The 27,226-nt window shown below is 54.3% G+C and overlaps 12 protein-coding genes across 12 annotated transcripts; 7 read left to right on the top strand and 5 right to left on the bottom strand.

Annotated features, from left to right (window-relative positions):
- Window positions 1-762: 762 nt before the first annotated feature.
- On the top strand, window positions 763-2,416 carry aclA (putative ATP citrate lyase subunit (Acl)). Its single transcript, XM_073696239.1, has 2 exons — window positions 763-1,292; window positions 1,344-2,416. The coding sequence occupies exons 1-2, from the start codon at window positions 852-854 to the stop codon at window positions 2,355-2,357; spliced, it is 1,455 nt and encodes a 484-aa protein (XP_073552866.1). The 5' UTR covers window positions 763-851; the 3' UTR covers window positions 2,358-2,416.
- A 1,912-nt stretch (window positions 2,417-4,328) lies between these two features.
- Window positions 4,329-6,184, top strand: BDV59DRAFT_166220 (Zn(II)2Cys6 transcription factor). The gene is made up of 2 exons (XM_073687662.1): window positions 4,329-4,509; window positions 4,566-6,184. Exons 1-2 carry the CDS (start codon window positions 4,339-4,341, stop codon window positions 6,177-6,179), a joined length of 1,785 nt encoding a protein of 594 aa, XP_073552867.1. The 5' UTR covers window positions 4,329-4,338; the 3' UTR covers window positions 6,180-6,184.
- Window positions 6,185-6,705: 521 nt separating this feature from the next.
- BDV59DRAFT_166222 (uncharacterized protein) lies at window positions 6,706-8,711 on the bottom strand. The gene is made up of 3 exons (XM_073687663.1): window positions 8,530-8,711; window positions 7,861-8,289; window positions 6,706-7,802 (listed from the first exon to the last, which is right to left on the bottom strand). Exons 1-3 carry the CDS (start codon window positions 8,589-8,591, stop codon window positions 6,884-6,886), a joined length of 1,410 nt encoding a protein of 469 aa, XP_073552868.1. The 5' UTR covers window positions 8,592-8,711; the 3' UTR covers window positions 6,706-6,883.
- A 135-nt stretch (window positions 8,712-8,846) lies between these two features.
- BDV59DRAFT_384 (uncharacterized protein) lies at window positions 8,847-10,851 on the top strand. Its single transcript, XM_073696300.1, has 4 exons — window positions 8,847-9,176; window positions 9,235-9,297; window positions 9,349-10,211; window positions 10,265-10,851. The coding sequence occupies exons 1-4, from the start codon at window positions 9,058-9,060 to the stop codon at window positions 10,438-10,440; spliced, it is 1,221 nt and encodes a 406-aa protein (XP_073552869.1). The 5' UTR covers window positions 8,847-9,057; the 3' UTR covers window positions 10,441-10,851.
- BDV59DRAFT_385 (uncharacterized protein) lies at window positions 10,852-13,950 on the top strand. The gene is made up of 4 exons (XM_073696302.1): window positions 10,852-11,402; window positions 11,455-11,661; window positions 11,718-12,498; window positions 12,552-13,950. The coding sequence occupies exons 1-4, from the start codon at window positions 11,263-11,265 to the stop codon at window positions 13,704-13,706; spliced, it is 2,283 nt and encodes a 760-aa protein (XP_073552870.1). The 5' UTR covers window positions 10,852-11,262; the 3' UTR covers window positions 13,707-13,950.
- A 139-nt stretch (window positions 13,951-14,089) lies between these two features.
- BDV59DRAFT_197059 (ribose-5-phosphate isomerase RKI1) lies at window positions 14,090-14,985 on the bottom strand (the record flags this gene model as incomplete). Its single annotated transcript, XM_073692832.1, has 2 exons — window positions 14,090-14,544; window positions 14,607-14,985. The coding sequence occupies 2 exons, from the start codon at window positions 14,983-14,985 to the stop codon at window positions 14,090-14,092; spliced, it is 834 nt and encodes a 277-aa protein (XP_073552871.1).
- A 486-nt stretch (window positions 14,986-15,471) lies between these two features.
- On the top strand, window positions 15,472-17,458 carry BDV59DRAFT_166226 (NEDD8-activating enzyme E1 regulatory subunit). The gene is made up of 2 exons (XM_073687664.1): window positions 15,472-16,033; window positions 16,103-17,458. The coding sequence occupies exons 1-2, from the start codon at window positions 15,659-15,661 to the stop codon at window positions 17,402-17,404; spliced, it is 1,677 nt and encodes a 558-aa protein (XP_073552872.1). The 5' UTR covers window positions 15,472-15,658; the 3' UTR covers window positions 17,405-17,458.
- A 125-nt stretch (window positions 17,459-17,583) lies between these two features.
- On the top strand, window positions 17,584-20,871 carry BDV59DRAFT_166228 (putative ubiquitin-protein ligase (Asi3)). The gene is made up of 2 exons (XM_073687665.1): window positions 17,584-18,260; window positions 18,309-20,871. The coding sequence occupies exons 1-2, from the start codon at window positions 17,808-17,810 to the stop codon at window positions 20,739-20,741; spliced, it is 2,886 nt and encodes a 961-aa protein (XP_073552873.1). The 5' UTR covers window positions 17,584-17,807; the 3' UTR covers window positions 20,742-20,871.
- Window positions 20,872-22,565: 1,694 nt separating this feature from the next.
- On the bottom strand, window positions 22,566-23,124 carry BDV59DRAFT_166231 (uncharacterized protein). Its single transcript, XM_073687666.1, has 2 exons — window positions 22,859-23,124; window positions 22,566-22,798 (listed from the first exon to the last, which is right to left on the bottom strand). Exons 1-2 carry the CDS (start codon window positions 22,937-22,939, stop codon window positions 22,634-22,636), a joined length of 246 nt encoding a protein of 81 aa, XP_073552874.1. The 5' UTR covers window positions 22,940-23,124; the 3' UTR covers window positions 22,566-22,633.
- BDV59DRAFT_166234 (putative DNA polymerase delta subunit 4) lies at window positions 23,125-24,744 on the bottom strand. The gene is made up of 3 exons (XM_073687667.1): window positions 24,087-24,744; window positions 23,971-24,038; window positions 23,125-23,920 (listed from the first exon to the last, which is right to left on the bottom strand). Exons 1-3 carry the CDS (start codon window positions 24,457-24,459, stop codon window positions 23,777-23,779), a joined length of 585 nt encoding a protein of 194 aa, XP_073552875.1. The 5' UTR covers window positions 24,460-24,744; the 3' UTR covers window positions 23,125-23,776.
- Window positions 24,745-25,051: 307 nt separating this feature from the next.
- On the top strand, window positions 25,052-27,212 carry BDV59DRAFT_166236 (arrestin C-terminal domain-containing protein). Its single transcript, XM_073687668.1, has 4 exons — window positions 25,052-25,441; window positions 25,488-26,372; window positions 26,432-27,099; window positions 27,154-27,212. The coding sequence occupies exons 1-3, from the start codon at window positions 25,364-25,366 to the stop codon at window positions 26,672-26,674; spliced, it is 1,206 nt and encodes a 401-aa protein (XP_073552876.1). The 5' UTR covers window positions 25,052-25,363; the 3' UTR covers window positions 26,675-27,099; window positions 27,154-27,212.
- Window positions 26,915-27,187, bottom strand: BDV59DRAFT_197065 (uncharacterized protein; the record flags this gene model as incomplete). Its single annotated transcript, XM_073692833.1, has 2 exons — window positions 26,915-27,097; window positions 27,152-27,187. 2 exons carry the CDS (start codon window positions 27,185-27,187, stop codon window positions 26,915-26,917), a joined length of 219 nt encoding a protein of 72 aa, XP_073552877.1.
- Window positions 27,213-27,226: the final 14 nt, after the last annotated feature.

Raw genomic sequence — 27,226 nt, forward strand, 5'->3', positions numbered from 1 at the left:
TATGACGGTTATCGGAGTATAGTTATTATTCTATTCTAAGATCCGTACTGTATAGCAGTAGCCTCACTGCTTATGTAGGATTGATCAATTCGAACTGTATAGCCATGGTAGGTACGGAATATCTCCTAGGTAGGAATCCCTAGGTACCTACCTAGAGTGAAACAGGATAGAGTCTACGTCGTACTCTCCATCCTAGTTATGATCCAGGACCGTTCGGGACGATCCAGTTAGATCCGGTTGGGACGGTGGGTCAGGGACCGATTCACCGCTGTAGTTGTTGTACTACTTACATGTAGAGGTACCTACTCGGTACCTCCTAAGGTACAAGGTAGGTCCTATGGATATTATAGGTATAGATAATAGAATAGACAGAGTCATAGCAAGACTCCTAGAATCAAGAATGTATATATATAACAATAATAAATCATAAAAGAGAGATGTACCTAGAACTACATAACCCAACAGTATTCAGGCTACAGCGTAGGGAACATACTGCCCGGGACAGCCACGCCCCAACTGTCTCCACCGCCGCCCATTCAACAACTCACCGCTGACTCCTTACCTATTCGGGTATACCAATACACCGCCCGCGTACCTCCGCCCCGCCAAAATTACATCCCGACTTCGGTTCCCTCCTCTCTCCGTATCCTGGCGCTGTTTTTTAATTCTATAATTATTTCTGCTCATTTTCACTCCGCGAGCTGGTTGTCTGTCTTTCTTCTCCCTCTCTCCTTCTTCTCTGTCTCCTCTCCTCCTCCATCTCTATCCTTCTCTCTACTCCTACTTCTTCTACTCGACTTCTGCTCCTCCCGCCTACCTCACCTCATCTCTCTCACTACTACTCTCTCACCATGTCCGCCAAGTCAATCCTCGAAGCTGATGGCAAGGCCATCCTCAACTATCACCTCACTCGTGCCCCCGTCATCAAGCCCACTCCTCTCCCCCCCTCTTCGACTCACAACCCTCCCCCCCGTTTGGCCTCCATCTACTTCCCCGAAGATGCCGCCGTCAAGGATGTCCTCAACCAGGCCGAGGTCCTCTACCCGTGGCTGTTGACTCCCGGCGACAAGTTCGTCGCCAAACCCGATCAATTGATCAAGCGCCGTGGGAAGAGCGGTCTCCTCGCTCTGAACAAGACCTGGGCCGAGGCTCGTGAATGGATTGAGGCTCGCGCCGCCAAGGACGTCCAGGTTGAGACCGTCACCGGTGTTCTCCGTCAGTTCCTCGTCGAGCCCTTCGTCCCCCACCCCCAGGAGACCGAATACTACATCAACATCCACTCCGTCCGTGAGGTAAGCTTCTTCCTTCCACTCCTCTTCCTATACCTGCTCTAACAGCTGCAGGGTGACTGGATCCTCTTCACCCACGAGGGTGGTGTCGACGTCGGTGACGTCGATGCTAAGGCCGAGAAGCTCCTCATCCCCGTCAACCTCAAGAACTACCCCTCCAACGAGGAGATCGCCGCCACCCTCCTCAAGAAGGTCCCCACCGGCGTCCACAACGTCCTCGTGGACTTCATCTCCCGTCTCTACGCCGTCTACGTGGACTGCCAGTTCACCTACCTGGAGATCAACCCTCTCGTGGTCATCCCCAACGCCGATGCCACCTCCGCCGAGGTGCACTTCCTCGATCTGGCCGCCAAGCTGGACCAGACCGCCGAGTTCGAGTGCGGCACCAAGTGGGCCATCGCCCGCAGCCCGGCCAACCTGGGTATGACCGCCGCCCCCAAGGATGACAAGGTCAACATCGACGCCGGCCCCCCGATGGAGTTCCCCGCTCCCTTCGGCCGCGAGATGAGCAAGGAGGAGAAGTTCATCTCCGACATGGACGCCAAGACCGGCGCCTCGCTCAAGCTGACCGTCCTCAACGCCAACGGCCGCGTCTGGACCCTCGTCGCCGGTGGTGGTGCCTCCGTCGTCTACGCCGACGCCATCGCCTCCGCCGGCTTCGTCTCCGAGCTCGCCAACTACGGTGAGTACTCCGGTGCCCCCACCGAGACCCAGACCTACAACTACGCCCGTACCATCCTCGACCTGATGCTGCGCGCCCCCACCCACCCGGACGGCAAGGTGCTCTTCATCGGTGGTGGTATCGCCAACTTCACCAATGTCGCTTCCACCTTCAAGGGTGTCATCCGTGCCCTGCGCGAGGTCGCCCCCGTCCTCAACGAGCACAAGGTGCAGATCTGGGTCCGCCGTGCCGGTCCCAACTACCAGGAGGGTCTCAAGAACATCAAGGCCGTGGGTGAGGAGCTGAGTCTTAACATGCACGTGTACGGTCCCGAGATGCACGTCAGCGGTATCGTGCCCCTGGCCCTGTGCGGCAAGAAGACCGATATCAAGGAGTTTGGTGCTTAAAAAGATAGCGTTTGGGTTTTTATTTCTTCTTCTACATTATTTAATCTCTTATGTGTGGATCTTTTTCTTTTGTTCTCAACGCATGGCATGATATGGTTTCTACTCGATTTTTATGGGGTCAATGAACAGCTTGAATGAGTATGAGCTCAAGGATACCTGGAGACGGGTTATCATTGTACTGGAGTTGCGATAGCCGGTTAATACATGGTCTCCAAAGCTTTATTTTATATTGTAGATATTGTAGGCTGTTCTTATTATGTGACTTGAATATCTTGTGCATATGGAATACCAGGTATGGCAGACACTGGGTAGGGTACAATAGGGGTATGGCCCGGGATGTTCTTAGTAGGATAAAGCTGGGGTGAGAATAAGCTCGCACAAAATTACCACTAGAAAATCCGTACAACTCCACCAGAGCTCCAAGCTTAATCTTGTTTCTTAGATTCAACGGGCCTCGATAAACTACGTGGACTAAAAGGATTTGCATCGGGCTGTCGAGGGGGTTGGTTGGTGTGAGGCACTTCCGTCCGTCCGAGAGGATGTGCACGGCTCTCGGGTATTTTGCTCTCGCGGAGGAACTTCCTGCGGGACGGGCCTTGGTGGGTTCCAGGGAATACCCGGTCGAATTCATGGATCTGATTGAGTGGTTTGGTTGTTCGATTTGTTTACGAGTATGTCTGTTGTGAGCGTCGGACAGAAGGACTAGTAGGATAGAAGTATTCCGTACTACTTAGTAGTATAGATGCGGTAGCATAGATATGGAGAAGACTACTGAATCTAGACAAAGCCCTAACAACAGAGAGCTTAGGGGCTGACTGTACAGATTTATGTTTATTTTCCAATATTCCTCTCAATCTGTCTTGAAGTAGACTATTCAAACAGCATCTATCAAAGTCATACTTCTGCGGATGTCGGTCCCTCGGACGAATGGAAGTCTCCCGGACCCGCCTAGCGTTATCTACTGCGTACTCCCACTCCTCCCTATCTATTCAGTGTACTGCGCTCCGTATGCCGGGCTGATAAGCATGCATATTTAAGCCCTACGTGAATACCCCTTTGCTTTCTCCTAGCGTCCCATGGAGATCAGGTAGGTATGGCGGCGATATAGCGGCCACGTACCTTAGCCCAAAGGGGACCATCGCAAGAACGGGTGGAAGGATCTCCCTTCCACGAGCCCCAGATACGCCAACATTTGCGCCCTACCATGCTTCAGTAATGACCCCAGCGAGTCCTTTCGCCAGATGTCAAGCATTCTTAATCCCTTCTTTCTACCCAGCGGAATTTGTTCCACAGGGGACGGAAACTCAGCACGGTATCACCGCATGCATCCCTTGCCTATTGACTTAACTCTAGGAACGGCCTCGACAGACCTGTTCCCACGTTAGGAACATCGTTTTGACAAGTAATTACCCACATCACTGACCATTTTAGGCCTTGATCCTTATGTATGCACCAGGAAGACGGCTTCACCGGATGCGCTCTGACTAAAGTAGGGCTCGAGAAGCACGCTTAGATTATGAAGACTTTGAGACATTACAAAAGCATAAGTTATGGCTGAAGAGCACCCTTCATACCGACTCGGATGGCTGACTTCCGAACGATGTATGGAGTGCTGCGAAAGACACCCATCGCGCGACGTACGACGAGTGGATACAGACGGCCACAGAATACGAATTTGGCAGGCGCGGAAGAGGCGCACAAGTTGTGGCCATTAGATGCTAAATGATGAAATGAGGATTTAGTCAATAATCCAACGCCTGTAGTGTATCCCGCCTACTTGGCCACCATATGTTCAAGATACTATTAATGATAAAGGTAGTTAAAGAATACTCAGTGCCTGATATTCAGGATCATAAGGCCCTCCATCTCAGCCTCATGTACGCCCAACGCCAACCTTAGTGCTTATTCGCTTGGCAGCGTAACTAAAATTCTCAGCCTCATCGGACCCTGAAGTTGACTTTTGCCGATCACCCATGGGTTCATGTTGCAACTCAAGGCAAGGATCGTGCGCTTTGGCAAATACACCCCGATTTTCGATATGCCTAGTGACACAACTCTGTCAGTACTGCAGGAGGCCACCGGATACAGACTCCGGAGAAGTCATGAGAAATCCAGGAATGGCTGTCTCAGATGCAAGAAGCAGCGGAAAAAGGCAAGTTACAATGATATTCCATACCACCGCTTGTATTGTCCTAATCTATCGCTCAGTGCGATGAGTTGCGTCCGAGCTGTACAAGATGTACCAAGCGCGCGTACAGATGTCGCTATCAGAGTGATGGCAACGAGTCGGAGGATCAAGACTCGACCCATTTGCTAATCCCAGATTTGCATGTCCCACCAACCAGTTCCAGCTCTGGAACCGCAGGATCCGAGTCACCATTGGAACTCACGAGAGATGGCCACTCAGTTCCCAGCACTTTGTCTGGTGGACAGGCTGCGTCTGTTGCAAGTTTCACGGCAGAAGAAGAGAGACTACCATCAAATTCGAGCTCCCCCGGCCCGCTCGACGCGACAGAGCTCCGTCTCCTGGCCCACTATATCTCTCACACGAGCCAAACTATACCGGTCGATGACCTCGACCTCTACGCTCTCTCCGTAGGAGTGCCCAATCTCGCTTTCAACTGCAAGCTTGTCATGTCATCCTTGCTGGCTCTCGCAGCAGCATGCAAGTCACACGACATAGCAAAGCAAGTCAGACCACCTCTGGACGACCAGTCTCTAATGAATATTCAAGGGTTGCTTACGCTTGCGGAGCGCCATCACCGGGATTCCCTCCAGCACATCCAAGTTGCCGTACAGAATTCGGACTCGTACGATTACCTCCTCGCAAATGCGGCATTAATGGTTCTGTACGCCTCTGCAAGCCACTCCATCCGAGTTCATCTCGCAGTCACTGCAAAGCAGTTTGGGCAGCGGTTGCCAAACGACGTGCTTCCACAACACTCCCAGTGGATCTCGTTCACCCGCGCAGCCCATACAGCTTCCACGGCAGTTCTCAACGACATCGTCAATGCTGCTGATAGAAGATGGACTGCAGCTTCCAGTCCGGTCTTAGATGCTCCAAATACCCAGGGGACCGAGTATAGTACAGGTGTCCTGTCGCCGCAGGACGGCCCATCCGACAACACGAAGCGTCTATTCCTCCCTCTTGTCGCATCGACATATGGTCGAGCTCTCGAGAGTTTGCGCGGGAGGGCTGAATCCGCGGAAGCTCTGCTGGAAAGGCCAGAGCTTTCTGCCCATAACCATCTACAACTCCGTGCATGCCTGGAAACAGTATCTGTGCTGGACAAATGTGCATTTGCGGCTTTATCTAGAAGAGATGACAACACAAAATCTGACAACTTCAGACATAATCCCACCTCTTTTGATGGACTTTCAAGGGTCTCGTCATGGGTGGCAAGATACATGATTAGCGTCACATCGATGGAGTCGCCGCGAGTGCTCAGACGGATTATCATGTCATTCTTGAACGAAGCGCCGGCGGAGTTTCTGAACCTCGTCCAATCGGTACTTGATTCGCGGTCAACAGAACCGAGGGCGGATATTTGGATATCCCGGGTCTCACTTGAGACTTGGACACCGTCGCTCAGTGCGACGCATGTACTTGCCATGGACATATTCGCCCATTGGCTTGTTCTTGTCATGTTACTAGATGGTGTGTGGTGGATCGGGGATATTGGACAGTGGGAACTGGGCCAGATTATGCCCTTAATGAAGGCACAGAATCGACTAGGCCAACCGGCCGATAATGGAGAGACGTGGTGGCCCGAGAGCATGTATTTGATTAAGAGGGAGCTGAATGCCAATTTCCAACACTGACAAAACTTTACACATACCTTAGATCTACCAGACTGACCCATAGCGGTTCACGGCTTGACCTCCCCCAGTAATTACTCCTCCCTTGTAGAACTTTCCTACTTGCCTGGCGAAGGCCTCATCATAAAGGCATATACTATCACGTATGGTTTTTTTAGTAGGGGAGCTCTTGACTAAATGTGAATTGATAATACTGCTAGCCACCTGCTTCCTCGGTGAATTTCAGCAATAAATGGGATTGTTATCCCGTATTATGCATGTGCTCAATGGGCATTCATCCCCGGCTTGATCCTCAATGGCAGGTGAATGGGTCTACGAATTGAATATTCGTGGCTATTGATGTGCAGGTAGGTTACTGCAGTCAGTTAATGACGGCGTTGTGTAGTTCGTCCCATAATGTCCTCCACAATTGTGTGCTGTTCTTGTTATATACAACGATAAGCCCCCGGAATAAAACGCGGGCGTTGTGCTCTTTTAGAAGTCTCTCTGTGCCGCGTTACAGCCGTTAGAAGTTCCGCAACTGTAAATACTCTCGATTACCACCAGTTCTTAAGAGATTTCATGCATGGGATACATACGATCATTCCAGTGGCAGCCAACTAAATCACACCTGAGTACTTAAACGAGAAAACTATCTCATACGCATAAGAATAAACAAACGCCCGAATCATGCTAATTACCCGTCATAAATGTACACAAAACAATCTTCATAGGTTCAGCCGACTGTCGCCGCCAGATAATGGCCCAAGGACGACTTCCTGGGCTTGTTCCGTAACTTCTCCCAGGCGGCTGGCAACACCGAGAATTCCCGTTTCGACATCCCCAAGCACGACCGCCAAGTCATTCAACATTGACCTAGGTGTGGCGGCATTGCTGTCGCGACTGCGAGAGGCGACAAACTCGTGGATTTGCCGATCGAGGGTCGCTTCGACCCCGTGGAGGTGGTCCTCGATTTCTTTCAGATTTCGTGTGTAAGTATCCAAGACGCCTCCCATCTCCTCGGAGCGCTGGGAGAAATAATCAACCAGGTTGACAGGAACACCGTTGACCGATGAAGACTGATCGCCTTCGACGTCATCGGGCAGAGCAAGAGTGTTCTTTCGCGCCGCTCGTACAGACCGATCCATCTTTTGATCCGTCCATCCCGCCGACTGATACTGAAGGGGTAATTTCAGTGTATCAATGGCACGGAATGCCACCTCGGCTTCGGCAGCGTCGCGAGCCACGAGGCTCCGGAGTTGGTCGATATTGCCCGCGTCATTCTCCAAGGCGTGCTGCATGGTCTCCAACTTGCCCTGGACAAACTCCACATCATTCGGGATGGTCTCTCCTTGGCTAGCAATGCTGGGAATCATGCTCGCAACCTCATTGCACATTTTGATCTGGGCAAGAACGTGGTTGTCGAATTGTTCCAGAACCGTTCTGATCTCATCGGCGCAGCTTTCAAACTTGGTTGTCGGCAAGAGATTGCTAACATCAACTTTGACCCCGGGAACAACAGTATTTGTAGTCGTGGACTGTTGAGCCGGCTGCTGCGTTGTAGTGCTTTGGTTTCCGAAGAGGGATAGAGTGGGCTTCTGAGCTTGTTGTTGCTGCTGCTGTTGCGTATTGGCCTGTCCTCCGCCACTGGAACCACACACCCGTTAGTTTGGGTCTGCGGAGATAGTATCGCCAGGGTACCTACAATAGACCACCTCCCGTAGTCGTCGAACCTCCTAGTCCACCGAACAATGGCTTCGACTGGGTCTGAGTTGCGGCACCACCGCCGAAAAGACCCCCGCCGGTGCTTCCACTCTGTGCAGTCGTGTTTCCTGCAGTCGTCGTCCCTCCGAACAAACCACCAGACTGCTGCGGCTGAGAAGTGCTCGTGTTGGTCGTCGAACCGAATAGACCACCGCCGGTGGTACCGCTCTGTTGACCGCCGAGCCCGGAGAACATGTTGGAGCCAGTTGAAGGAGTCTGTTGTGTGTTGGCCCCTCCTAGGTTTCCGAAAAGGCCACCTGCCGGTTTAGACTGGGTGGTTGCGCTGCCGAGATTTCCGAAAAGACCTCCCGATGTGCTTGTCGTCCCTGGCGTTGTGGCCGAGGAGCTCGCCTGAGTATTTGCGCCGCCGCTGTTCAATCGAATCGATGATTAGCTCTCTTTCATCGGGTACGAACGTAGAAGGAAGAAGGCTGCAGCGAGAAAAGGAGCGTCGCAATCAGCAGAAAGGAGGGATTGCTAGTGGTTTTCGCAAAAGGACGACCGTGCTCGAGAAAGGGCAGCCGACAACCACCTGGTAAAGATTTTGGAAGAGAAGAGCAGAAAAGCAGAGAACTCTTAAACAGAAGTTGGTATTCGCTGGAATACTTACAATAGGGAACTGCCGGAGCCAGTGTTAATGGACAAGCCGGTCGAGGGCTTTGAGGAAAACATCGTGGCTGGTGAGGGAGGTCGCGCCTGTCCGACACAAGCAAGAAACACCCGCAGACACCGTACACGCGAAAAGAGAGGCTATCGACGGTGACAATGGCTGGAAGCAGACGATGCAGATGGTGATGCGGTTGCGATGCTGGCGGGCGAAAACAAAAGAGAGCTCCGGGCCTAGTGCCCGACGGGGAAAGATTTGCCGAGTCCGGCTCTAAACTTAAAGCGAACATCACCATCACGCGAAAATGGTGTATAGACGAGGTATAGAGTCAGGATTCTACACTTGGCCTCTGCGAGGAGATATATCTGTCAACTTCTCTGCTTTACACTGGGATACCAATTCCGCCCGAGTCTCTTTCTCACCAATTGACTCGATTTATCCCGTACCTGTGTCGGGTCCTCAGCATTAAATGTACTATACAAGAGGCTCGTCTGGACTTCATGCACAGGCCTCTCATCTGGACCTCTCGCAATGGGTGAAGAATCTTCCGTAGTGCTTAGGCCAACTTGCGTGGCCACCACCGCCCCGGCAGACGAGGCCTCATTCACCATTGACAGCCACAAGCCCAACTACTATAAAGGCGCAGAGTGGTACGTTGAACAGAGCCGATCTCGAATCGATTGCACCAGGGTCACTGACTATCTGCAGGACCCCTGATGGAACGACGCTGTTAACGGACTCCGCAGATCATAATATCCGAACTTATATTTTGTCAGTATTCCCTCACTTCTCCATGAAATTGTGACTAACTGAGAATGCCAGACCCCAAGATCTCCTGGAAGAGAGATCATCCCCACATCAGCTGTCACCTTATTCTGCTCTACCTTCGGCAGAACCGACCTATGCAATGGCGATATACCCCTTTTACTCTCTCCAGGACCCGTCGACCACGCTGTTTCTCAGTTCAGTTCGGGACCACCCAATCCGGCTGACCTCGGCTCTCGCTCCGGTCACTCTTGCGAGCTACTCCCTGGTGAACCCTATGACAGAGGCCTTCATTACCCCTCACTCAATGCTTTACCCCTCAACGTTGGGCGGCACTCATTTCCTTGCCGGATCTGATAGCCTGATCTGCCTGTTCGATGTCTCGCGTCCAGGAAGTGACGGCCCAGTATCCTGGATGCCAACGGTGCCCAGCAAGCGCAAGCAGATTGTGGGTGGGGGCGTTGGAATGAAAGGGATTATCAGCGCAATGGCCGTCAACCCAACAGGAGATGGAATACTGGCGGCGGGTACTTTTTCAAGGCAGATTGGGTTATATGGATCCAACGGGACCGGCGAATCCCTGGGTACTTTCAGTGTCGCTAAAACGGAAGCAAACCGCCACATTGGTGGCCGTGGAGTGACCCAGCTTCTTTGGAGTCCTTGTGGACGATACCTATATATCGCCGAGCGACAAAGCGACGGCGTGTTGATATATGATATTCGAGCTACCGGGCAGTTACTCGGGTGGCTGAAAGGTCGTAAAGCACTGACAAATCAGCGCATGAAGGTCGACATGGTTCCTGCAGGGGAATCGCACGAAGTCTGGGCTGGGGGTACAGATGGATTTATGAGAATGTGGCAAGATCCAGCGCGTACTGCTGGAGAACAGGCACCTACCTGGGAATGGAAAGCCCATCATGGTAAGCTCGATTGTGACAATGTGATGTCTGGATTTTATGCTAAAACGATGCAGATGCTGTGAGCAGCACGGTGCTGCATCCATCTGGGACAGTTGCAGCTACGACTTCCGGACAGCGACATTATGAAGACGACTATTTTTCGACAGAGGAAGGAGACTCCCACATGGGTGTTGATAATACCTTGAAAGTATGGTCCATACTCATCCCAGATGTCACGCCGGACGACTGAATCGGATACACGATTATTGCAACTCCACTGGTTCGTGGAGAATAGATGCAAGGAACCCACCACCCCGTGGGACCAGAATATCTGTGAAATCTGCGTCAGTTGGCCGGGGGATGACATCCGGATTGCATTTCCTTCAAGCTATTGTGGGATGATGTACCAGGAATTTGAGGCGGCCTAGAGGGAGTTTCCCACATACTCGCTCTTCGAGTCATCCGCAGAATACCAATATATGGTTTCCAATCCACCGCACAATCCGTTTGTTGGGGTGCCAGGAACAGGTTGTTGACCTGAAATAGTAAACAATCAGGGCACTCTTTCGCCACCAGGGGCTGCCTTCACAGGGCCCAGGCGTATCTTCACATCCAGCTCTGTGGCTCCGCCAATCACCGACGTTCACTCGAAACCGCTAGGTGACTCCTGATATCAACTTGTTTATTCCGTCAGGACTGTCTACCATCATGGCTCTGTTGTTCTAAAGGCCTAGCCTAATATTATGGGCTAACAGAACGGTGAGAGATGCCTTTTGCGTGAATTTCGACTATCATGTTTCTGGAGAATATCGATGAATCATGTTAAGATATTCACGCCAATTCCCTTCGTCATATTCCCGCACAATACGATTGTTATTCCCTTCGCTTAGGTCCTTTCTGTTCCTTGCTTTGATATCGTCTTCTCTACTTTCTTTCTCTCCCATACAGACTTTCTCATTCCCCTCTCTCCATCCTCCATCTTCGTCGCCACCCTGTGAAGTTTTTTCCCTCTAGCTACATACCTATCTTCACGCTTTCATCTACCCTTACGCAATTGTGAATCCTGTTTGGCATGCTTTTTTATTCAGACTGGCAGATCAGATCCCCCATGCGAGCAATCAAAGGGACCGAAGAAGCCTTGGAGTCAGAGTCTGGTCTTGATCTTGATCATCTTGATGATCCCCGTCCTAGTGACCTTTTTGGCAATGATTGGTAACCACCTCATATCTTCTCTCCGTATCAATTTTGACTAATTATGCTCCAGGAATTGGGCATCTTTTGGCCATTTCCCCGCTAGCAGCTCCAGTAGCAGCTCCAGCGAGCTACCTGGAGACACTGACGGCACTGCAACGTCTTCCCGTAACTCTTCCTCCAACAATTCCGACCTCACGTTGCCAATGTGCGCATCTCGCAACCATGAGCATCAGGACACCCGGTCTTTTGCCGCTGGGACTCAGGATTCGCAGTCTGAGTATGTCCCGAAGCGCCTTGCCTATCTTCGCTCATTGCTAATGTGCTTTATTTTAGTATTGCGACGTTGTTTGTGACAGACCTCGAATCATTTGATTTATCATCTTTCGCCAGTTTTGATGCCGTTTCCCATGTGCCCGCCTTGCATGATCATGTTTCTACCTATGGTGATCAAGGCGGCTTTTGGCCCATTTCTCACCCGCCTTTGTCTAAGGATACATCCTCTTCGCCGTCAGACACTGCCACTCTCAGCCCTGCCTCGGGTATTGCTCCTCCCAATTCTACGCCTTCCAGCAATGTTGCCGGCACTCTTGATGCTGCTTCATCTATACATGGTGGCCCTGGCAATACTGGCTATGTCAAGCCAGACGCACTGTCAAATGATGGCATTGGAGAACAACTCTTCATTGCGGGCTCCAATACTTCTGGAACCCCAGGACATGGTGATGCTGGTGAGGAAGAGTACACCGAAGGAGAAGATGATGGCGACGAGGCAGAGCAGGACGGCCGTGAGAGAACTCCCGCTACCGTCTTCGATGGCAGAGCGGACTTTCTCCCTGACTTGAACAAGTTTGCAGACCCAATTGCCAATGGCCTCGATACCCAGACCCACTTCAGTGGCATCGATGAGGTTCGTGCGTACTTGCGAGCTGAGGAGACCCGTCCAAATGACGGCACAATTCCTTTCACCCAACTTCACAAGCAAGCACTTGTCAATTTAATGCTCCAGTTCATGAAAACTACCGAATTCGCCCTTGACAATGAGAACATGCTCAAACCATTCCAGGAGGCAAGATACTCGGATCCCAGAATGGAAGCGGCCTGTTGGCAACTCTTGGTAAGATTTGCTGTGACGCTTGTCGGTTGAAGACTGCACTAACCTCGGAGCAGGAGGCTACTATCGACCGCTCAATCAACGGCCCTCTTCTCTCTGCATACAACAATTTCCGCAAGCAGAAGGAGAAGTACTCTAGCTTTGCGGACAGAATGAGCTATATTCTCCAGGCAATGGCAGTGCACAAGACAATCTGCAAGCGCCTCATGGATCCGCCTTACATCTTCTCTCTGGTTGACGATCCCCTTGCCGCTGACAAACGCGTGCGCTCGAACAAAAATCTCAACGCACGCAAGGGTGATTACATCCGAACCGGTCAGCAGGTCCTCAACGTTCAGCCAAATGGCAAGAAAAAGAACTCCCGGAGACAGGCCGCTCCGACTCCCCCGGCGAGACCCGTCCCTGCGCGGAGAACCCGGGCCAGATTCGCTAGGACCCAGGCAACTAACGCGACCTCAGCGAGCACTAGTGCCCCCAATGCAAACACTTCTGGTGCTCCTGTTCATGCCTCTGCCTCTCAAGCGCCAATATCCAGAGCGAGCGTCACTCCGGTGATTAAGCAGCAGAACGGTTCTCCCAATGCAATCACCCACATGAACAATGTTTCAAACATGGACGGTCAAATCAGAGTCAACTCCTTGGCGAACGGTTATGTTTCTCAGCAGAACTGCGTCCCCGACAACATGAATCCTTGGCAGACCGGCAATAATCACCCTGGACAGCAGTCTGTGGGCGATATTGTCCATGAAATGACTTCTCCAGCCCCATTCAATTCTGGTTCCATGCATCATCAGCAGAATGGTCCGTTCTATCATCAACCGGCCATGGGTGTCAACGCATTCAATTCTCCCCATGCGACATTCTCTGGGGACTCTTACCATCCTACCGCTCTGGGTGGAGGTGGAGCGGCATTTTCCCAGGAGACATTCCGTCGCTGGACTGATCCTACTCCCTATACCAACGCGTGCCCTCCTTATATGACCGTTTCCAACAATCCGTTCCGTATGCACGGCAGATCAGACCCTGCACACGTGGCTCAATCCCCCATGGCGGGCAACGTCATCTATGGCCATACCCAGCTCAATGCTGCCTCCTCTCCGATGGCTCCTCTGTCCTCTATTCTGCCTACTGCCCCGAATGGTCACAAGCGTTCTTCTCCAACTCATGGCACCCAGTACGGCCACTCGGGTTCGCCCAAGAGAAGGCGTTGAGCTCTCCTACATTTTTGCTGCTATATGCGGCGTTACATCTTGACGGTTTCGACGACTAACGACGTGATGGTTGATGAGATGGCATGGTTTTGTTTTCACCCTGATACATGCAACTCTCTGGTATTTCGTTTCCTTTCTTGGTATGGCTCGCCTTGAAGACGACATCAAACATTCCTGTCCTTTTCTGCTACGGCGGTCGACCGTGATGATTTCGATGATTTCAACGAAGTGATGGTCACTGGTATGGTCCTTTCTGTTACATGCAGCTTCTTTTCTTCCGGGCCCGGGGTGCGGACACGTAAATTAGAAACATAGGTAACTGGTGATATTCAACTCTGGAAGTATCTAAGTGGTATCATATTTTATCCTTTGCCATCTACGAATCAAGCAGCCTTCCGGACAGAAACGGAGCCATCAGGCATACCGAAGTAAGCAGCTATGGGTTTCTGGCCTCCGATACCCCCGGCAGCCTGAGCCTGGGGACCGGTCAGGCCAGCGAAGATACCCACATCGAGCACTCCGGGGATCTGCTTGATCGCCCGAGACAGTGCGTCCACCTCCCAGATGCCTCCCTTGCCGCTTCCGTCCTTGCCCGCGGCGACGTCGCCCTTGGTGAGCAGAACGGGGAACGGGGCATCGACGATGAGGAAGCCCTGGTCGGTCTTGAGAGGGCCTTGCTTGGGAAGATCCTGCGGGGTACCAGGCTGCAGCCGGACGGCGGGGTCGATACTACCGAGCTCTTTGAGGGCGGAAAGCACGCGGTGGGCGGCGATGGGGGCGACTTCAATCGGGATATATTTCCAGTTGGAAAGAAGACGGGACTGGAGCTTGCGCGAGTCTGTCGTGATATCAGCCAGATACTCTCGCCGGGGGTTGGGGGAATCGTTCGACCGAACTCACCAGCGACGACGATGAATTCCTTGGCCTGGAGAGCAACGATCTTCTCCTGGAACAAGCAGGCACCGCCACCCTTGATCAGGTTGAGATCATCATCGACCTCGTCAGCTCCGTCGAAGGCCACATCGAGCACAGTGCCTTCGGGGAGGGAGTCAAAGTCGACGGCGGTGAGGCCATGGGACACGATGAGCTGCTTGGACTGGAATCCCGTTGGGACGTATTTGGTCGCGGAGGTGTCAACGCCGGACTCCTTGATGGCCTCGACGACGTAGACGATGGTCGAGCCACTACCAATGCCGACAAACTTGGCGTCCTTGGGGTAGTGGTTCTGCACGGCGGTCTTACCGGCGGCACGCTTTGCGTCTTCGATTGCGCTAGACATGGTGGAAAGCGGGCGAGAAGGGGTGGAGAGAAAAGATGGGGGGAGACAAAAGGAGGGATGAAGACGGAGACAAGGAAGGAGAAGCGAGAGGAATTGGGATCTGGAGAGGTATAAATTAGTAGACGGAGCAAGCCGGGGAGGAAGAGGAGGAGGAGTAGAGGTAAGGTAGCTTTTAGCGGGAACCACAGAAGGCTGAGGGAGGAGTGGGGTAGTCATAGTATGGAGTTTTGCTCCAGTATGCATCGCTTACCCTGTCTGAATACCGCCACGAAGGTGGGTAGGGAGCATCACACCGAGTCAATTGGCTGGGTCTGCAGCAGACGTGTCGACGTCTTCACCGGAAACAATCGTGCATCGTGTTGTTTTTGTTCTGCCGCGGGGATGGTGTCGTCATAGTTGCCTGGCAGATCAGGCATTCAGCACGTGATCCCGGCGCTTAGGGATGCCGTTTTGGGTATCCCGCGACAGGCACAGCTCCGTCCGTCGGGAACTACCTCCTCGACGTGTGTATCTACGTCGCAAGCCGTCACCCGTACCGCGCTCCTGGCTACTATCCACATCGGCACGGACTGCCCAATTCGAACTGGGTGCTGCTCTTCCACCGGCCTGCAGCGGTCTTCCCTGTCGATCGCGTTTCCCACTTTTGCCCTCATCCCCGCATTGCTGCTCGCAGATGCCCACCATGACTGAGGCCTTCCCCAGTACCCTTGTTGGCGCGAAGGAGAGGAAGTACGATCGCCAACTGCGACTGTGGGCTGCGAGCGGTCAACAGGCTCTCGAGGAGACTCGTGTGTTGCTGGTCAACTCCGATGGTCCGTGGAGCGACCGCAGTGGTGTTTCGGGTGTAGTGGGCGTGGAGACTCTTAAAAACCTCGTCCTTCCGGGGATTGGGGGCTTTACGATCGTGGATCCTGCCACCGTCACTGAATCGGATCTCGGTGTGAACTTCTTCCTGGAGGAGGAGAGTCTGGGGAAGTCCAGAGCGGAAGAGACCTGCCGGTTGCTGCGAGAGCTGAATCCTGATGTCGAAGGCAACTATCGCTCAAAGGTATCTAGCGCAGACCCTGTCGATTCTGGCCTGAGTGTCATAATTCCAATGAAACTAACTCCCAACTAGTGCATCACGGAAATTCTGCAAGAGGATCCCGACTTCCTCCCACAACACCGGCTAGTCCTGGTGTCCGGCCCCATGAAGCAACCTTCGTTGAGCCTCCTCTGTACTGCCGCCAAAGAACTCGGGATCTCCGTGCTGTACACCCGCTCGGTCGGCTTCTATTCCACTTTTTCCCTCCAGCTACCCCCTTCTTTCCCTATTGTCGAAACCCACCCGGACCCAGAGACGACTCAGGACCTTCGTCTACTCAATCCTTGGCCCGAGCTTGCTGAGGCGGCTGCTCGCCTGGACGATCTGGACAGTCTGGATGACCACCAGCATGGCCACGTGCCCTATATTCTATTGCTCCTGCACTACCTTGAACACTGGAAAACGTCCCATGGGGGCAATGTCCCCTCCAACTATAAGGAAAAAACCGAATTCCGGGAAATGGTCCGATCTAGTGCAAGGACCAGCAACGCAGAAGGGGGGGAAGAGAACTACGATGAAGCGGTTGCGGCGGTCTTGAAGTCCCTAAACCCGTTCAGTCTGCGGAGCTCGCTTCGTGAGATATTCGAGATGGAGGAGTGCAAGAACCCCACGTCGGAATCGGCCGATTTCTGGATCATTGCCTCCGCTGTTGGTCAATTCTACCAAAAACATCAGGCCCTACCGCTTCCCGGCTCCCTGCCTGACATGAAGGCGCAATCTGCCGATTATATCTCCCTCCAGAACGTCTACAAATCAAAAGCACGGAAAGACGTGGAGGAGGTTGCACGAACAGTGCGACAAATTGAGTCACAGATTGGACCCCGTCCAAGTGCCATCCTGGAGAAGGAGATTGAAGTCTTCTGCAAAAACGCTGCTCATATCAAGGTCATCCATGGCCGCAATATCCCTCACCTTGACGGAGATTCGCAAACCGTCAAAAGCAGCAAAACTAGTCTGGCCATGCCGGATTCACTGTTCCCCATTTTCATTGCTTTCCAGATCCTCGATACCGTTATAACAGACATCCAGGGAGGAGTCCAGCCAGGTAATGCCGTAGACGATGAAGCCGGATGGAATGCCAGGGTCGACCGGGTCATCGAACGGCTTGCTCAGAACGATCCCGCTGGCGTGGACGAGGATATCCGGGAGCAGATCCTGGCGGCTACGCAAGAGCTTCGACGGACAGAGGGTGGAGAACTCCACAATATCTCGTCCCTGACGGGCGGTCTGGTGGCGCAGGAGGCGTTGAAGGTGATCACCAGGCAGTACGTGCCACTCGACAACACCTGCGTCTTCGATGGAGTCCGGAGTCGAAGTGAAATGTATAGACTGTAGCCAAATTCAGGCGACTTATGAACGAGATTCTATGACAGACGCTAGAGTATACGACTTGTCTCACTCGTAGGAACTACTTTGTTAGTTATGAAGCTGGATAGATGAGTCAGCAAGCGGGACCACCCCGGATAACTGCGGCTTACTCCGTACTTTCTCCGTCCGCCTTCTACTTCTACCTACTTCTCCATCTCTCGCGACAGGTGGCATGTCCTCTCTACAGGCCATGACGTTCAGAAACGTGGTGTCTCGCAGTCGGTCTACCATGGTTCTCTGGTGATCCTCATACAATATCTATTCCTCCTCTCCTTCTGTTAGCACGACTGATGACCTCCCGCCACGTCCTTCTCCCGGAATCCCAACTCCGCTCCGGCTACTCCTTGAGACGTGAACATTTGCTACCACCATGTCCACCCTGCAGGGCTCTGGGAGTCTGTCTCTAGAGCCCTCCGCTGCGACCTCTGCCCCGGCGCAGGCTCTCGGCAACACTACCACCCCGACTGCCGCTTATTCTGTTCTTTCTTCCCTCCCGCGCGGATTGCTCACCCGCCCATTCCGTGCGCTCAACCACTCCGAAAACCTCACGCTTTCCACATTCCCTAAACACGTCGCTAGGCTGGTGGGGCTGCAGGATGTAGCGAGTCGCTTCTGGGGTGTATCTGACATCGCGCCTGCAACAGATGCCGTAGTAGCCGCGACAGCACAGGCAACCGCGGGTATGGCCACGGAGGGTATCGCTAATCCAACCATGCAAGCGGATTCCAGCTCGCACTTTTCCGACATCCTTCAGGCTGTGATCAAGTTTAGTGGCTTCTTCTCCTATCTGACAAGTCGCTGGTCTATGGCTTGTTTTACGGTGGTAAGTTCACTGGGCTCTTTGTTAGATCGCCCCTCTAACCGGCGCAAGGCTCTTGTCTTGAACAGGGTCACGATCTATGCTTCCACCAGACGCCACCTGAATCTCGACTGGCACAGGCGACTTGCGCTGCGGATCATCCCAATCATCTTGTTCCTGGCCCAAATCCACACATTGCTCCGTGCGATTCGTTGCCAGACATCCCCAGACTACTCTCTTCTAAGATACGGATCTTCCGGGAAACGCCTGCTGTTCGACTATGCCGGTGACGGGGGATTCTTATATTCATTGGGCTCCAAATTCTTGCCTTGGGAGACAGACGAGGAGTCCTGTGCCGCGGTGAGTATGGGACGCCCGGGGAACGCATCCGACATCGCATACGGATCATTCTCTCTTCTCTGGCCGGTCTTCCTACGTCTCTGCCTGAGCCATTTTGTGGAAACGCTTTCATGCGCTCTACAGGGACGGCCGGTCGGGACTGAAGCGGGAATGTCCATCTTTGAGCACTCGCTTGCTTTTGCCGAGGCAGAATCAATCATCAGTCAGACGCTTGGGCTTGGGATATTCGGACTGCCGAAGCAAAGTCCGAGAAGAGATGAGCCAACCGAGGGCGGCCCCTCCCCCGCGCAGCTGCTCAACAGGGCACAGGTCCTCGAACGCATGAACGTATCCCCCGAATTACTTTTGATTGCCTTGCTTTCTTGTTGCAACGGCTTAACGTCCAACGTTCTGGATGTTTTAGGAAAGCAGAGCAGATATCGTCTGGCCAATTCCGCCTTCTGGGGCCTCTGCTTCATGTCCGCTATGGCGTGGAGTATGCTGAGCGGGTCGACCGTGGGGACTGAGAATTTGGTGTCAAAGTACCCCACGATTTGCATCGTCGGATTCGTGCCCCATCTGACGATTTTACTTGGAATCGCTGTATGCGTTACCATTTACGGCATTGCCCTTGTCATCACGGCCTTTTCTCTGCCGACAGAGGCCACCCAACCTCTGACGCTCCGAGAAAGGCTTGCTTTGGCGCATGAGAACATGCAGGGCTCCTCACATATTTTCAGCGTTCGTCTCAATAGACATGACGATTTTTACACAACACTCCTGCGGATTGGGTACACGTCTCTGACGGCCGCCAGCGAAGCGGTGTTTCTCAATGAAGGCAAAGGCGTCATTGCAAGGAATATGACGTGGTTAGAGGAGGACAGGCTAACGGAGCTTGAAGCGTCTCGACGGGCTCGCCAGCCAAGTCGCAACACCCAGAGTAGGGATGTTCCCTTCGGAGGCGAAGAGGCGATGAATTTTGATATTCCCAAAGCACCTTTAGAGTGGGAAAGCGGGTACGGTTTTGAGAAGAAAATCGAGAAGTCCAAAAGTGGCTCTCGAGGTGCCAGAGCCCAGACGGACTTCAGCGGCGTGGGGGGGTACCGGGGAGCGGTTAGATGTTACCACGTGTTTGCGTTCTTCCGCAGTATTTTCTACCTTCTTCTGCGATGGTCTGCCTTTGGGTTCGACAGGCTGTTGGACAAGGCTGGCTTCAGCGCTCGGCCACAATGGTTCAAGACCATCCTCGGAACCCGGAGAGCGGCGCCGAAGGAAGGCAGTGGTCGTCAGACAGAATCACTGGACTTCTGGATTCTCACCGATGATGGCGAGTTGGAGCTCCCAGGTGATCACGAATTTGATGTAGAGAGGGAGATGCGGAAGCGCGAAGGTTCAAGTTCCGTCAACTGGGGGAGCACCGACGAGCAAAGGTTTGATGAGAAGTTGTATAATTGGTGGAAGGTCGGTGGTTCATGGGGGAACCAGGACCAGAGCCCAGACTACACCCCATCCACGGACGAGTTTGACGACACGACAAGCGTGGTTTCGATGTCCACGACGGCCGGCTCGGAATGGGAAGATGAATCCGATGGCCGGCGCACTCCCACGCAGGAGAATCCCTTCCCTCGCGAAGTTTCCCGGGAGACCACCCCTGCTCCGGAGACGCTGATGGACATTAGCTCCTTCGCACGGCTTCTCGACCCTCGCGACCAGGAGAGCCGACAAGAAGCGCGCATCTTGGCGGCTCATCTTTCTGCTGGGCAGGAGGGCCGAATCCTCACACGACGCCAATACCAGAAACAGCTTGAACGTGACAGAGCTCAGATCCTTGTGTCGTCACGGCTCGCTTCGGATGGAGTGAAGCGGAAGCCCACTGGCGCCGAAGAGAGTGAGATCCTCGAGAAGCTGATTCTCTCGCGCCGAAGTGCTGTGTCGGCCTCGGGTCCCGGCGACGAACTGACCTGGGAGTCTGGGGCCTCTGGACTCGGTCCTAGCGGACCGCCATGTGTGATCTGTCATACGAATCCGCGGTCGATAATCACCTGGCCCTGTCGGTGTCTGTGTGTGTGCGAGGAATGTAGGGTCAGTCTTGCGATGAACAACTTTGGGAGCTGTGTGACTTGTCGGCAGGAAGTGGGCGGTTTTGTCCGGCTATGGGTGCCATGAAGGAGTTATTTTTGTCTCTTCTATGGAGTTAGTTATGGATACCAATACATATTGTGCTTCTTGCAGTCTCTGTGAACATAACTGCTGAGTTGGTGGATGAAGGAAAGGAGCTGGCGGTGCAACTACGTACTATCAATTGCCTTCACTACCTGCTCTTCAACAGAACCTGCTCGAGCGTTTCATCAGCGACTGTTTTGTTTTTCACGCTTCTCTGTCACCAATCTTCTGGACTTGCCGTAACTGTGAAAAAGCCATCCTAGACGGCAGTCACAGGGCTCCACCAATGTGAGCATGAAAACAACCAGATAACTTTGATAGAACCATCCTCACCAAACACAGGATGATGTCCAACGCCCCAATGAGCAGCGTCGAACAGGGCGCCATCCACTCCTTAGACGAGGTCTCGACCGACACCGAAGACGGCGGCATGCAGCATCTTGACACTACTACAACTACCACCACCACAGGCCCTAATCCCAGCACCACCGCTCAGCAAACCGCGTCCAGCGCACCGCGTACGTATTCCACCAGCTCCACACGAGACCGTCTAACCGGCAGCGACCCCAGGCGCCGGCCCCGGCCCCGTCCTCAACACGCGATTCCTCCCACACCCGTTCCGCTCTTCAGACCGTGCTCGGCTCCTCGCGTACGAGGCGACCGCCATGCGGCCCATGGCCGTCCGACCCACCGACATGCACTACGCGGGCGTGTCGCAGCTCTCCGGCGAGAAGTTCCCGAGACCGCCTCGGAGATCGCGAGACTCCGGCTACGACGCGGACGAGTCCAGCAATGTGTCCGAGGACGCTGCTGGCGATTCGGATACCAGTGCGGAGACCGCGGATGGGGTCCGGTCTGGTGAGGACGTGTGGGCACAGCATGCGACTCCGCGCAGCGGCGGCGGCGTGAGTCTGCGTGTGGGAGGACAGTCGGATCGCGATGATGGAGCTCAGCAGGCGGATGCGGCGAGCAGTTCGGCAACGGTTGAGTAAGCGTGCCTGGTTTCTGGTGTGGTGTTGGTGTTTGGGCTGGGGTTCGGGTGCAGAGGGGATGAGGAGGAAATGGGTTGGCTTGTGAGGGCTGGGGGCGTCAATGGTATGTAGATGATACAAAATAGGTACCGTCCTCGGAGGGTTCTCGGCGACGCGATGGAACCAATATCAATTCGCATGCAGATTACTATCTCGATCATCGCCTGTCAAGGAGCGTGTCAACATCATACTGAGATATTACATCTGACCTTTCCGGTCCCAGGAAGTGATACGTGCCTGGACAGGCACCGCGGGGAAAGAACACAGACAACACCAGACAAGACAACACCCGAGAAACTACTAGACACGCCCGCACTACTCCGTCCTAAAGAGCGTAGACCGCCACCGCGGCTGCCACCACCGCTCCAACGAGATTATTCTCCCACGCCACTGCCTCCCCGCTGAAGACGGGCCCGCCAGCGGACGTCCCCGACGCCCCCGGTGCCCCGGTGCCGGTCCCTACTCCTCCCGCCGCCGTCCCCGTTGCTCCTCCTGCTCCTCCTGTGCCGCCACCGCCGCCGACTCCGCCGCCCGCACCACCTGCGGCACTCGTCCCGGGCACGGAGGAAGGATGGGGCGGCATGGGGGTGGGCATACCAGCGGGCGAAGAGGGGTGGGGGGCGACTGTTGGGATTGGGGTCGACTTGGACGGGGAAGGGGAAGGGGAGGGGGTGGTAACGGGGGTGGTAGGGGCTGGGCCTGAGGATGAGGGGGCTGAGGCGGAGGTAGTAGGGGCCGGGTGGGAAGTGGTGAGCACTGGGGGCACGGAGATGGGGTGACCGGCTGCCGAGCATTGGGAGACGACGACGTTGGAGACGGCTAGAGTCCGTTAACGCGGTACGTGTGTGTGTGTGTGTGTGTAGGCTATGCTTGGGGCTGCAACATACAGGCCTGCTGGTTGATGTCGGGGCAGTTTTGCTGCACGCATGGCGTGATGGTCCCGACCAGCTGGGGCTTTTGGCAGTGACAGGCAAAGTCAGTCAGCTGGGGGCAGCCATCCTGGGTGAGGGCGGTGACGAAGCATTGGAGCTGGGGTGGTTAGCACGGTATGGATGGAGAATGGTGGGTGGAGGGAAGGGGCGTGTGTACAGCGCATTGAGGGATGTTTGGCAGCTGGGCGGATGCCAGTCTGGCCGTTAGAACGACTGCAACGGAGCGTAGAAAGTGCATGGTTGCTGTCCCCTTGCCAACGAGAGGGACTGGGGGTGGAACGTAAACAAGATATTATTATACCAGGGACGAAAGGAGTGTCGTCATGGATGGGTCATGGAAACGAGCGGGTTGGGTAATGAGCTGGCAATCCGGACCCGAATTCCGCAGGAGGCCACTGTCTTATAAGGTCACGATCAGACGATTCCGGAGGAAGTCTACTCGGCAGGCTGACGCAGCTTGCTGGGGAACCACGGGATTCAGAGAACCTCGTCACGTAGTGGTGGGTGTGGGCGCGTCGTAGGGCAGGGGGATATAGAAGGATCTGTCCAACCGGGCTTTTTATCGCGGTAGGACAGCATGGCTGTGTGAGACTTGGCTAATGGCGGTCGAGTCAGGATGTTGGATGGTCATTCGAGTGGGGGTGGTCATGTTGAGCTGGTTTCCGCTGGGATATCGCTGAGGGACCAAGTTGGAGTTGTGTTGGATGCGCTGGTAGACGCTCTCGATTAAGTATATACTGGCCGATGGTGGAATGATAGAGACCCCACGCCATCATGGAGACTGGGCTCTCTATTTGGATACCCCACGATACTCCAGTCAGGTAGCAGGAGGGGCGTTGTACACCCATGGCCTGGTCCTTTGTTTAGTGCTAGACGGAAATGTCAGAAAGGTAACATCCCACAGGTGTCGATGTCCCGGGATGTTATTTGGCCGACATGGATGGTCCCCATGTAGAACAAGGATGATCAAATTAGTGGATATTGCAACGAGTTAATGGGTATGTACAAGACCTGCCAGCCCTTCTCCGGAGAACCAAACGCCAGTATCCAGTGCCTAAGGAAATCCATCACGACTTCAGGACATCAGCTCATCCACATAGGCCCTTTGGTTTTTCTCGGTGGGTTGTTTCAAGAGCACGGCGAGGACTTCGATGGGAGGGTGGAGGTTCAAAGCGTTTGCCCGCCGCCAGCGTTTCATGCGGGCGATGCCAATGCAGGGCTACCGCTCGAGTTAGTCGGTTGCATGGGAGCAGGAGAACGATGGCATACCCCGTATTGACTGGAGAGGTCGAAATGTCGGAGGATCTTCTCATGAAGGGAGAGGTCTTGGTGATGGACTAGGGCTGTCAGCCGGATCCGACGTCATCCATGGGGGGAGAAAGAACCTGATGGGCCGCGCCGCTTGGACTCTTCGTTCTTCCAGTACCGTTGCAAGTCTTTCTCGGTCAATTTCGTCGCTCGTCGGTCATCGTCGGTCCAGGGTTGTTGGATCTCCGCCTGGGCTTGCTGTCGGACTGCAAGCTCGGCGACGTGCGGTTGGGAGGGTTCGGTGGGGGAGCGGGGCGTCTGTTCCTGCTCGGAGACGGCTTCGAGCGAGGGCTTTTTGGATCGCGATGGGACGTCGGGTTCGGGATGGGATGGTTTCTTGAGGTGGGATGGAGGAGCGACGGAGGATTTGGTGACTCGCGACTGGTTGCCGAAGGAGAGCGTGGACTGCTGGGAGCGAGCGGCCTTGCCGGCACGACGAGCGGGAGGCATGATCGGTATGTGTAGGATAGTAGTAGTGATGGAGGTGGGAGCAAGTCGGAGGGAGTTCGTAGGGAGGAGGAAGTCGAGGTCACGAATCGTGGGGAAGAGAGAGGCTGTTGACAGGGCAACCGGAACCAACCGCAGATGAGGTGAGAATGGTGGGCCGATAGGGTTCCGTTGATTCTGCGACGTAAGGTACGCCGTATGGAGTAGAGGAGTAGTGGCGTGGTAGAGTGTCGATGTAGATGGATGTCGATGTAGTTGTAGATGGATTGATGTATATGTACCGGGATGATATAGACTCTACTGACAGATGGCATTCCTCATGCGTCTAGATATTTATACTGTCTATATCCTCTATATTACTGTCTATAAGCTATCTATCTTAACTATCTATTATCAATAATATTATCTCGATCTATATTTCTATCTACATAGTATCTACATTCTATCTACAGGATTCTACATTCTATCTACATAGTTCTACATAACATCTATACATCTACGCATTCATGCAGATCGCTGACGGAAGGAGACCAAGCGAGGCTCTTCCTTCTCCCCACATCATCTCTCTCACCACCACCACGACTCTCTACTCCGTCCTCTCTCTCCTCCTCTCTCCTCTCCCTCTTCTCTCCCTCTCTCGACTGCTCTCTTCCTCTTCCTCTTCCTCTTCTTCTTCTCTCCCTCTTCTCTCCCTCTCCTTCATACACTCTCCCTCTCCCTCTTCCCTAACCTTACTCCATCTCGCTTCTCCCTCCATCCTCCCTCTTACCCCCTACCCGCGGCGCATACACTCTATGATCCTTTCACACCTACCAGGGTCGCCGAGCTCGCTTCTTCTTCTGCCCCCGTATCTCTCCCGTCCGCATCCGCCGCCGGCCCATGGTGGTGCGGGCGCACCCTCCTCACCATGGCCGCCTTCGTGCGAGTGTCGGGGCCTCCCAACGGCCATTTTCTGATCGGGTACCCTGGGATATCCGCCACCATGGTACGTTCGAGCGCTCCCTCTGTCCTTCCCTGCGCTAACCCTCCAGCCTCGGATCGAAGGGAAGGTCGAGATCAGACCGAGTGTCGGGGTCACCGCCCCGGTCAACGTCTCCCTCGTCACCATCTCCCTGCACCGCCGCGAGACCATTCACCCCTCCGCCGACTCCGTCACCAAGAAACATCTCGCCCCGCCCCGGAAGGAGATCTCCGACATCGTCGGCAAGGAAATGCTCCTCTTCCGCTGCCCCGCCGGCCGCGAGTATGAGGAGGTCATCTGCATGGATCTCCCCTTCGTCTTGTTCATCCCCTTTGGCCGCGGAGGCCCCGACGCCTCCCGCCGCGTCCCTCCCGCCAGCCTCCAACTCCCCAGTCGCACCGCCGAGACCTACTACGAGATCGTCGTCATGGTCCAGCAGGGCCATTCCGATCAGCGCAAATACGCCTTCCCCGTCCCCGTCGCCCGCTACGATACCCTGTCCACCTTTGGCATGTACAACCGGCCCGAGTCCGCCGAACAGGTCTCCGACCACCTCGTCACCCTGGGCATCTCCCTGCCCCGCTGGTCCTACGGCCCGCTCGACCCCGTCAGCGTCTACGTGAAGCTCTCCCCCAACCCGGACTGGCTGAACAAGGCCCGCAAAGTCACCATCAACAAAATCACCATCGGCATTGACGAAGAGATCATCTTCAACCATGAGGGCGACGAGCCCCAACGGAAGGTCAAGACCTTGACCAAGCGAACCGAATCCGTCGGCATGAAGTTGCCCGCCTCGGGCTTCCTGACCAACCTCGGCCTCGTCTTTCCGGCCAAAGACATGCGCGATGCCGAAGGCATCCTCCCGCGGGGCAAGGCCGCCTTCCCCACGTACGCTGTCAGCGGATTCACCACCACGGCGAGTCTCTATAAGATCGAATACTACTTGACCGTCAAGGTACTTCCCCCCCAGGCCTCTGATTCCACCGTCTCTAATGCCGTCCTCACCCGTCCCAGGCCCATTTGACATCCGCCCGGGATATCCTCATCCGACAACCGATCGTCGTCTGCCCGCTGGATCACGCCGGGTGCAAGGAGGAGATGGAGGCCATCGAACAGGCGGCCCGAGATGCCGTCCACGTGAATCCGGACAACCCCATGCTCCCTCTGCCGTCGATCGTGCGCCCGTCCGACCCGCACGCCCTTCGTCACCTGGGGGTGGCCATTGTCGGCAACCAAAAGAAGCCTCTCATCGACTGAGGAGTCCCCTCGATTACCGCCTGCAACGCAGCGCCGATCATTGATCACGTCTTACGAATGCATGGGTCCCGGAGTTTGTTTGTTGCATGGGTTTTCAGAGCAGCCGTTGTATTTCGTTTCTATATGCTGGCTGGAGGGTACAGGGTGTTTGGGTTGGCTTCGGCTCTCCATGTCAAGATTCCTATATGTGATTCCCGAACTGTATGCGCAATTTAATGTGTAAGATGTATGACGTCCCTCCTACCAGCCGTTCGCTCTTCCCAGCTCCAGAAACTCCAGCGCCACGCCCAACATATCCGGGTCCAGGGGCGTCTTCCTCGAGTCGATCCGGCGCAGGCAATCCCGGAGGATCTCCAGGACGGTCTGATATTGGGGAGACGATGCGCCAAAGGTGTCGAGCGCGTTCTGGAGATTGACGTAGATCTGTGAAGTCAGCCAGTCGAACAGACATCATTACGAGACTATCATCGAACGTACCTGCGTCAAGACCGGACGGTAGTCGGGAGACTCCATGATGTTGATGCGGGCGGGAGAAAACCGGCGGCAGACGAT

Source organism: Aspergillus ambiguus, assembly GCF_047715705.1.
Source record: "Aspergillus ambiguus strain CBS 117.58 unplaced genomic scaffold BDV59scaffold_1, whole genome shotgun sequence".
Lineage (NCBI taxonomy): Eukaryota > Fungi > Ascomycota > Eurotiomycetes > Eurotiales > Aspergillaceae > Aspergillus > Aspergillus ambiguus.